Source organism: Macrobrachium rosenbergii, chromosome 41, assembly GCF_040412425.1.
Source record: "Macrobrachium rosenbergii isolate ZJJX-2024 chromosome 41, ASM4041242v1, whole genome shotgun sequence".
NCBI classification, from domain to species: Eukaryota; Metazoa; Arthropoda; class Malacostraca; order Decapoda; family Palaemonidae; genus Macrobrachium; species Macrobrachium rosenbergii.
The window spans coordinates 2,264,397-2,275,506 of record NC_089781.1 but is presented as its reverse complement, the minus strand read 5'-3'; the positions used below and the strand labels follow the sequence as shown (position 1 = coordinate 2,275,506).

The 11,110-nt window shown below is 33.4% G+C and overlaps 1 protein-coding gene across 3 annotated transcripts in view; it reads right to left on the bottom strand.

Moving 5' to 3' along the window:
- Positions 1-2,569: 2,569 nt before the first annotated feature.
- The window catches only part of LOC136826576 (NFX1-type zinc finger-containing protein 1-like), a 321,939-nt gene continuing 313,398 nt past the window's right edge, over positions 2,570-11,110 (bottom strand). For all 3 annotated transcript variants that reach the window (XM_067083776.1, XM_067083778.1, XM_067083777.1), the window contains exons 12-13: positions 6,579-6,820; positions 2,570-5,685 (exon numbers count right to left, since the gene is read on the bottom strand). In XM_067083776.1, coding sequence (XP_066939877.1) covers positions 4,886-5,685; positions 6,579-6,820 — 1,042 coding nt within the window. In that variant the 3' untranslated portion in view covers positions 2,570-4,885. The remainder of the gene's footprint in view (positions 5,686-6,578; positions 6,821-11,110) is intronic.

The window sequence follows — 11,110 nt, the reverse complement described above, 5'->3', positions numbered from 1 at the left end:
ATGATTTACCTAATAGTACTAGGTATTTGAACATCTACTTCAATTTGAAAGGGCATAACCTAACTCTTACAGTTAAATTTTCTACAGTAATGTAATTTTTCCAGTTTCAGAATTCTGTGGATCTGACACAGTTTTCATTTTCCAAACATTTCAATCTAGGTTCTTGTTGCTGCTTATTTTCTTGATGGTCACAAATCTTTGGACTTTTCAACACGGAAAGTCTTAGTGATTTGTCAAATGTTAGAATTATTTTCCCAAAATTTTTCCATACTTTTAGTATAGAAGAGCTTCTTGCAATGTTCGAGACATTTTGCCCCAATATTATCATTATCCTTTTATAACTTTTTGTCTAAATTCTGCAGTTTGTTGCGTATTGGGTTTATTGTATCAATTTTTTTTAACAGCGTAATCACTTTCAGTAAGTTTCCTTCTTGTAAAGGTTGTGATTTATCAACTGAAAGAAGACTAACAATCTACTAAACTGCTTAGTGTCAATCTTCTTCCACTTAATTGTTCATTTTAATTCTAATAGTATCACCAAGGTACTCATCATTAACTGTGCATATGTTCTTTTATTATTATTTTTATAAGTAATTAAGAGCATTTTTCCTATTGCTTAAATCAATGGTAGGCCACCAATGGAAGTCAAATGGACAACTTGAGGCTTAACACATTGGGTTTGATGGTCCTGCCAAAAATTGCATATTTGAAAACTGACATTATGATCCCTCTTTCCTTCACAGACTACTACTAGCAGCTTTCAGTATGGTTAGCTATTCAAAAATCATTCCTCCTACACTGTGTAATTCACCATGACACCGTGATAAATTTCCATTCCTTTAATGACAATGAATTATTTCTTCCTCACATAACCTTTAATAATCCAGCTAGCTACATTTTCAACTGTCATTGTATACCAAATACATGTAGAAATTCACAATGGGCAGTGATTTACTGTGTCCTTGTTTATTTCATTTCATCCTGAGAGAGAGAGAGAGAGAGAGAGAGAGAGAGAGAGAGAGAGAGAGAGAGAGAGAGAGAGAGAGAGAGAGAGAGAGAGAGAGAGAGAGAGAGAGAGAGAGAGATATCATTGCAATTTAAATCAACTCACATTGCCACTGTACAATACAGGTAAAAGATGAAGGTCAGAAAGCTCGGTGCTATTTAGAAGTGAGGTTACAAGAATAAATACACAATCATTTCCTTTAAATTTCAAAAGTCACACTGCCTTAGGACAAATTTAAAAACCTGGTTTCAAGAAAAGAAAAATATAGGTAATAACACAGTCTACCGTAATTAAACCTTAAACACTGTAACCCTTTAACAATACTCAAATTATAATACAAAACTATCAGATGGATGATTAGTTTTATAATTAAATCTAAAAAAAATTGAAACCTTTAAAAATATTAAAATTATATAATCATCCACCTGATGTATGATTCTATAACATTATAATGAATTATAGTACAAATTACAATGCCATGAGAACAAAGTTCCTAATTCTAAAGATTGTCTTCCACTATTTCATAAAATTTCATACTTTACAATACTCTACTATTTCATAAAATTTCATATTTATACAATACCGAGTTATAATTTGTTTTGCAACATATTCTTTTTCTACAGATTCACAATCCCTTATCTGAAACCTTTGGAGGCACCTATGTTTTGGTTTTCGTATTTTTCCAGGTTTTGGAATTGATGCTTACTTCATAAATGCACTAGCACAGTTTATTTCCAAGAAAAATATTTGCAGAACTCAAAAGATATACAGCATAAAAAAACGGTAATTAATGTACATACTCATTTTATCATCTGATCTTCAGCATGCAACCCTCAAAATTTTGTCAGCAAAACATTTTTTCTGCAACCCTCAAAATTTTGTCAGCAAAACATTTATTCTGTGATCCTCAAAAATTTTGTCTGTAATATATTTTTTCATTACATATCTCGTGTGTAGTTTGAGTTGCATTTTCAGTAAATTCCATATGCTATGCTCAATGTGCAAGATTCATTTCAGTAGCTTATACTAAGCTAGGCTTCCTATGCCTTTCTCGGTTTCCGTAGGTTCCACTGGTAATGCATATTACATCCAAGTTAGCTTTTGACTACGTAATAGGCCTTAAAGCTAAACTCTAATAAGCTAAACGTGAATAGTCACACACCCATCCAGGCTTACCAAACCTGTGGCTTGTCTAATAACTCATTGCTGTTTCTTATAATTAAAGACCAATTAATACTTCATAAAAAGCATTGGTATGAACAGCAGCAAGTACAGGTGTAAATAACAAACAAGAAACAGCTGTTCCCTGATGTCAAAAAACAAAAGTCTCAAGTCATACATCATAACTATTGCACGTTACAGTTGTCAACTTGTTGTTAAAACACACTAATATGCAATAGTGGGTTCCATATGAAAACTATACATTTTTAATTATCCTTCACACACGGGAGAGGGTCTCAAGAAAGTACACCATTAAATTTAAGCGGCAGGTTATACAGTGGCTGCAACTGAAAAAAAATAATGCGCAGGCTGCAAATTGTTTTGGAATATGCAAACTCAATGTCTGAAACTGGTGAAGCTACACCTTTATTTATTTACAATTTACTGTCTATAAAGCATGTAATACAATTTTAATTTTTTAAACCCAACTTTGTTAGTCTTCAAAACAAATGTATCCCCAAATCATTTTGTCTTGCAAATAATGACAATGAGGATGTCGGTGGTACTCAATCAGCTGAGATTTTGAGAATTAACGTTAACACATAATTATCAGAGCACAAACGGTGCATGACTGCAATGTTTATACAGTACACTATTTTGTAATATGATAAATACATCCAATCTACTACAATGGGATACATTAAGCAAAACAAGCTTTCTAAAATCAACATTCTTTTAAATATAGCTGTACTATTTTACTTTTGCAAATGAATACTTCTCTCCCCACACAATTTTGGTTTTTAGAATTTTGGGTAAAGGATTGTGAAACTGTATTAACTGGTAAATATTCTGTCGGAATATCATAAGTCTTAAAATTTAGCATTTGATTGCAGGGTAAAAATGAATGGTATAAATAATCTATGATTTTGATTAATTAGAAATTATATTTTAGTGGCACCTCAACTTAACAGATAGCTAGAGGGTCAATCCCCTTCAATAAGTAACAAATCTGTCAACTAAAGAAATCTACATAATTATAATCTACATGATATGATACTCTGGAGCCAACTTGCATAGCAGCAATTTCATATAAAATTATTAATAGCCTATTTTGACCAATATATTTCATAATAATCATCACTTGACTTAAAATATTATTATACAGTACTTATACAATTTCAGTGGAATATCTGCAAAAACTAGCCATCATTGCACAGTTCAACCTGTTTATATTTGCAAGAGAAGTAATATACACAAAAACCTATTAAAAAAAAAGACCATAAACATCTTTGAGTTTATTTTAACTTGAGTTTTGAAACACTTTGAACTGCACTTACCGTGGTCCCTAATCTCTCTCTGGTACAGTATTTTTACCGATACTTCGCAATACAGTATTGCACCGCTGTATTGGTACACACAAATATTTTTCAGCTTGTGCACATGTGCATGTGTTTGGTACATGTATGCATCACATTAAGGTAAGGTACAAACCTACTGTGCATTGTTCACCCCTCTTTTTTTCCTGTCAGCACTTTCTTTTTTTATAAAAAAAAAAAATTGGCAATTGTTCATCCATCTCTAATAGAGAGAGAGAGAGAGAGAGAGAGAGAGAGAGAGAGAGAGAGAGAGAGAGAGAGAGAGAGAGAGAGAGAGAGAGAGAGAGAGAGAGAGAGAGAGAGAGAGAGAGGGGGAGGAAAAGCACAGTAAGTGCATTCATCTATCTTAATGGGATGCACATGTACATGTACACTAACAGAATAGAAAATATACATGTATTTAACACAACATTACTGTATTAAGTACAGCACTATACTGTCAATGAAAATACTTTACCTGGCACACAGAGAGGGGGGGGGGGGGACAAGCAACAGTACATACATGATGTTCACAACATGATGCTCATGTATATACTGTATATACACAAACTGAACACATGCAGCAATATATAACTACATAAAGTATAATACTGTACCAAACTGCACTGAGTAAACTTCAACAAACAAATAATATAGTGTATAATATAAATACATCTCGTAACTATATTATACACTGTAGTCCTAACTTTTAATACATGGGAAAAAAATAACATACGTGACTTACTTGCAAAACTAAAAACACCAAAATCATTGTTTTTCTTTTTTTTTCATTGTTTTTCTTTTTTGCAAGACTCAGTGACAAGTTATTTAGTAATTAACTTTGCTAAGGTGAGATACCAAGCTATTTAAAAAATATTTCCATTCAAATAATCATTCTTACTTATTCCCTAGAGCTGAATCTTTACATTATAAACAACTTTAGCAATTCAAAGGTTGAACTTAACAAAAAAACACTATTTTAATTAACTTTCATGTATGATGACAAGTGTTTTCAAAAAAGAAAAGTCATGCCAGATCTTGTTCATATCATATTCATTATCCTTAATGTCTAACAATGCCGACCCATGAAAAAGAAGTTTACACAGATGAAATCCTGGAATAACAATGGCTACTATATCTAAAATAATAAGAAATAAATCCTTGTCACAAAATATTCATGTGATACCTAAATTCCATACACTTTGAAAGTCCAGTAAACATATATAAAGAGGAAGGATTCTCTGCTGTGCTTGGATTTATTGTTAAAAAAATGTGATGATTCTTCTAATTAACTTCTACCCTTATATGATTAGGACCTTCCAAGCTGAACCTTACATCTACATAAAAAAAAAAATACAAATGCTTAAAGTCGTCTTAAATTATTGTAATTTGACCATGCACCATGCTGAGCACCATCCATTTCAGTAGCTACTGCATTATCAGACCTCAGCCTGTGATTTGCTCCACCAATGCGTCCATGACAGTCAGGACAACTGCTTTCTTCCATAGCTCCACCACATTCTGTGATACAATACACATGACCATTTGGGCACTTATACCAATGACCTTGTTTAAGACCCATTGCTTTGACTATCATCATCCTCTCAGATTCTGTGATAGCCAATCCACCTACATACTGCTCGCTTTCTTTCAATAGTTCTCGCACTTTTTTGTCTATGTCATCTGTGAACTTTGATGTGGGATCCATTAATTTCTCTAGCTTCGCTCTTATTTCTTGCAGACGTGCTTGCTCAATATTACTCTTTTCTAAAAATTTCCAATAAGAGGGAAGAATCATCAAACGTTGCAATTCACAAGAAACTTCTTCTTCCAATTGTGGTGCAATTATAACAGACTTCTCCATTACTTTCTTTATTAAATCCTTAATGCGCAATTGCAATCTTTTCTCATGTTCGGACAAAATGCTGGAACTCCTTGGCAAATGCAAGGTTCTAATTGAAAAGGGCCTGTCTTTCTTAGCTGCATTTCTTAATATTTCACTAGCTTTTTGGAGTGTATGAGCTTGAAATGAGTAAAGTTTGAGCTCATTCACGCTCAAATATTTCTGCTTATTCTTATTTTTTCTTGATGTAAAAGGGTTAGAACCAAGATTATTCATTAGCTGTTGGACTTCCTGTGAGAATAATGAAGCGAGTTGCAAGTCTTGAAAAAGAAAAGAAAAAAAAATATATTTCAGGTAAACAGGTAAAGGAAAAAATGGCAACAGCAGCTCCCAATTAACAATTGCTACTTTTAATAGCATTATAGAAACTTCATTTCTTTCAGTAATATGAAGTTGCTAATCCAAAACAAAACACTCATTTAGTGTGCCAATGATTAAAGATTAGCCTCAAGTACCCAAGAAAACCCTTTACTTCCCTGCATTCTAAAGGTTACTTTACAGTGACACAAGGGATTGGTCTCCAAGGTCATAATGACTTCTATATAGCGTGTGTGTGACTTTCTCTAACTTCCTGCAAAGCAGCTGCACTTAAGGTTGCTCACTGTCACACTCATAAAGAATTTGTCCCATTTGCATAACACTTAAAAAATGACCTCTCCTCTCAGTATGGAAAACTATCCTACAACCACCAATACAAGTGCAAATAGTGCTACACTACTACTTACCCAAGACTGTACTAGAACAACTATGGCTTTGCTAAGCATTAATCACCAAGGTGTAAAAACAAGTTACACCACCTAACGCTTCTCTCCCTCCCCCCTTAAAACAGTATTATCCAATGGTGGTGTGGTAGAAGGAATAGTGTTAATACATGTCTCAAGTAAATGGCATTGAACTATCTGTTCAAGATGTGCTTGGAATTGTAAATCTACTCCAAACCTGGGTTACAGAAACACACTTGGTTCCTTATGATCTCATTTCCATTAAACCAATCAAAAATTATACAAATGAAAAACTATACATGGGAAATATTACTATTTCTGCTTAAAAGAACAGAAATTGTTATATCTTAAGAGTAAGCAAAACTTAATCCAAGTATGAAAACTTTTTATTCTCTGTTTATTCTTTAAAAAAATTGACATAATTCCCTTACCTTGCAAAACAAGTTCAATTTCCTTCCTTCTAACAATGGTCTTGGATGAGAAATATTTTGCTTTGACCTTTGAAACGTCTTTATATGTAGTCAAGATAATTTTCTGGTAACGACGATTATTGTAAATAGGTTTCCGGCATCTAGGACATGACTTCATGCCAATTTCTCCCATACCCTGCGCAAGCCATCCTTCTAAACCTTGTGCCTCAATTGTATGACCACAATCTTCAAGAGTGACAAACCTGCAAAACATATCTACCATCAATGTTATTTTGCTTAAAAGGTTATACAGATCATGGACCACTATTCTAAATTGTGGTTTTGCATCTCATGGACAACTTTTCTAAATTACAGTCGACCCTGTTAAACCAGACCCCGTTAGTCCAGATATTGGACAAGATGGACACCAAAGAGGGTCAGCCAATTTAAAATACGTAATATTCGTCCAAGATTCAAGATAGTTATAACTCCTCCACTTGTCGCGTGCCGTTTTCCTTTTTATTTACCAAAGGTAAATAAAAAACTTTTCATTTGTTTTTATTTTATATATACTGTTCTGTATTTATACTGTACTAAACTGAACTGCTTTCAATTTGTAACCAATTTAACTTGAGCACAGTGCGTACCGTCATTAAGAAACACTATTGTCTGGAAGGGCAGGAAGTATCATAGCCAATCACTGAGTATTAACAGTTTTACCTATCTGCTGCCTGACTGGTGGCTACAGTACAATGCTTTGTATGTTTTTTTTTAGGAAAGAAAAGACACGACAGAGGTAAATTTTATTAAACATGAACCGAGTTACTGAACAATACTGGCAAATGAGAGAGAGAGAGAGAGAGAGAGAGAGAGAGAGAGAGAGAGAGAGAGAGAGAGAGAGAGAGAAATTGCCAGTTCCCTTTATGCAGCGTAACTCTACCCTTGAGTGATTAAAGAGAAGAATTTTGTTTTAGAGGTATGTCAATGCAATGTTTAGTAAATGTCTTCTGAAAAAAAAAAAAAAAAAAATTTTGGCTGAAGAATCTCTGAATCAACAATTTTGCACTCAAAGTAATAAGAAGGAATTCATTCTACAGTATTCATGTAATCAGTAAAATAGATACACTACTAAAAACTTCGTATTGTATTAAAGAAACACGCACTTATGTTATCGTTACGTCATTGTAAGCTTCTCTGAGCAAGACTTTCTTTCTCAGACAGAATACAACTAAACCCTAATTGGCTGGCTGGTTGCCAAGGAGATCTGCTAGCCAATGGCACCCTCTACTTCTGTTCTATCTATAGAAATATGTAACGACGGCACTAAGTTTGGACATTGCCATGATTGTGATTATTTGACTGATGATGACAAAAATCACTCAATAATTTGCTTTATATAATTATTTCCTTATGAAAACACGAATTCAACAATAATTTTAATTTTAATATAGTGGTATGAAAAATCCCAAAACAGTCTGTCGTGGTGATGCATCATCACTTGCGAATCCTATTCCCAGACCATCCACAGATTTACGACCGCAAACTGATGACGACATTAGTAACAATAAAAAACAACCCCCTCCAAGATCGATATGATGAAATGTATTTTATAGTCTTACTCATTGTTAAAATTCACTGGTTGAATTACAATTATTTAGATCATGTATATTTTTGAGTTTTATGGAATGTTTTTGCTGACAACAAAATGTGTTAGTGAACTTAGGGTCTTAACCCTCTAACGCCAAGCCTCTATTTACAAAAGATTTACAAAAGTGTCTGTCATATGCCGGCGGCGTTCGGGAGTGAGCGCCGAAGCGGAAAAATAGTTTTTTTCAAAAAATCAAAGCACGCTTAGTTTTTATCATTAAGAGTTCAATTTTGGCTCCTATTTTTGTCATTGCCTGAAGTTTAGTATGCAACCATCAGAAATGAAAAAAAATATCCTTATCATATATAAATATTGGAACATATAACAGCGCAAAAAAAATTTCATATATAATTGTATACAAATTGCGCTGTATGCAAAACGGTTAAAGGCTAATGAGTTACTTTTTTTTTTGTTGTATTGTACACTAAATTGCGATGATTTTGGTATGTAACAAATTGTCAAACGATCAAAGCAACATAGAGAAAATATTATCACAAAATGATGCAAGAATTCGTAATGTGCGGACGTAAAAAAGTTTTTTCAAAAATTCACCATAAATCGAAATATTGTGCTAGAGACTTCCCGTTTGTTTCAAAATGAAGGAAATTGATTGAGTATTACTAGACTGTAGGTGTTTTAGCTTATAATTGCATTTTTTTACCATTTTGGTCGAGTTAAAGTTGACTGAAGGTCGATTTTTTTTTATTTATCGTGATTTATAATATAAATCACGATAAATAGAAAAAATTTTCATATTATGAAAATATTTCAAAACTGATAAAAGCTACAACCATGATTTATTTTTTGTTGTAATCTACATGAAATTGTGCACATTTTAATGTATAACACTTTATATAACGCCTAATATAAAATGGCGAAAAAATTACGACAAGGTGACTAAAGAAATGCTAGGATTTTCAGCAGAGTTCGCGTGCTCGGAGGGAAGGAAAAAGTTTTTTCAAAAATTCACCATAAATCGAAAGATTGTGCTAGAGACTTTCCGTTTGTTGCAAAATGAAGGTAAAGGATTGATTGTTACTAGAATGTAAAATTTTGGCTTACAATTGCAATTTTTTACCATTTCGGTCGAGTCAAAGTTATCGTGATTTATATGAAAATATTTCAAAACTGATAAAAGCTACAACAATGATTTATTTTTTGTTGTATTCTACATGAAATTGCGCACATTTTGTTGTATAACACTTTATGTAATGAATAATATACAACGACGCGAAAATTACGACAAGGTGACTCAAGAAATGCTGACATTTTCAGCGGATCTCCCGCGCACGGAGGGATAGAAAAAGTTTTTTTTTCAAAAATTCACCATAAATCGGAATATTATGCTAGAGACTTTCCATTTGTTGCAAAATGAAGGTAAAGGATTGAATATCACTAGAATGTTAGATTTTTGCTTACCCAAATAAATAATATATATATATATATATATATATATATATATATATATATATATATATATATATATATATATATATGCAGTGAACCCTCGCTACTCCGCAGTTCGACTATCGTGGATTCACAACTTCGGGGATTTTTTCCATTACGTATGTATATTATAAGAGAGAATATATAGCCGATTTTCCGGAAATTTCAAAAATAGTCGCGATATATGAAGACCCAAATATTTCATTAATTCCATTAATAATTATTAATACCTGCTAGTACTGTTGGTTCATTGCATTATGACATATAATTCAGTACAAAATGAAATTAAACAAAGATGCTTCACTGCATCGCGGATTTTTCAGAAATATTCATCGAAAATTAAAATGAAAAAGTACCGCCATATCGGCAGCCATATTGCGGAAAACAGCGATGTTTCATCATGTTACGTGAGAAGAACGGCTTGCAAGACCGATCTTAAGCAAGGACTGGAAGCTTCAGATATACCCACAGGCACTCGGACAAGGCACGTGGTGGTACATAAGAGAATATCTTATCACTGTTGATGTTTCATCTTAAATCACTGTAAAAATAATTAAAATCCGAATTTCATACGTAAGCAACTCAAGGATACTGTATACTCTCTCATCACCAGCTTGTCAAGACTTAGTCAAGACTTAGTCTCGTCCCAAGCTACTGTGCTGTTTCAGTTCTGAATGAAATATGAATTACTGTATCATAAACTTTTATGTACAGAATTAAAAATAATTTCATTGATAAATTTGTTTCTTTTACCAACTAAAAATTATTTTCCTAATTCTTTCGTTAGTAGTGAGCAGCTTCAGTCAGCTGATTCTCAGAACGTAAACATTACAAATATGGGACGATCTTTTTTATGCATATTACTGTGATAGGAGATCAAAATAGTAATACAGTGTTTAAGTGCATAGGAAGTGTTTATAACAGTGTGGGAAAGGCTATAAAGCCTTTAAATATATACCATGTATATACAGTACAGTATATGCCTCCCTAGGGAGGGCCAATGCTACTTATGAATTTCACTTATCGTGGGGTTCTGGTCCCCGTTATCCATGATAGACGAGGGATCACTGTATATATATATATATATATATATATATATATATATATATATATATATATATATATATATATATATATATATATATATATATATATATAACAGGCACATGGGAGGAGTTGATCTCTTTGATCAATTCATCCAGTATTATCCCTTCGCCAGGAGAACCAGGAGGTGGACACAGAAGCTCCTCAAATACCTCCTTCAGTTGGCTCTCCAGAATGCCTACATCCTCTACTGTGGGTACAATTCTGACGCTCGGAGGTTGTCCCACATCCAGTTTCTTGAGGTGGCTGGGAATGCCCTCAAACTTTAATCCAGAGGAGTGGCCTTCCAACACCGGCCACCTGCCCCAAGCTCCAGATCTGCCCCAAGAGGAAAGGGCAGATGTCGCTAGGAGGG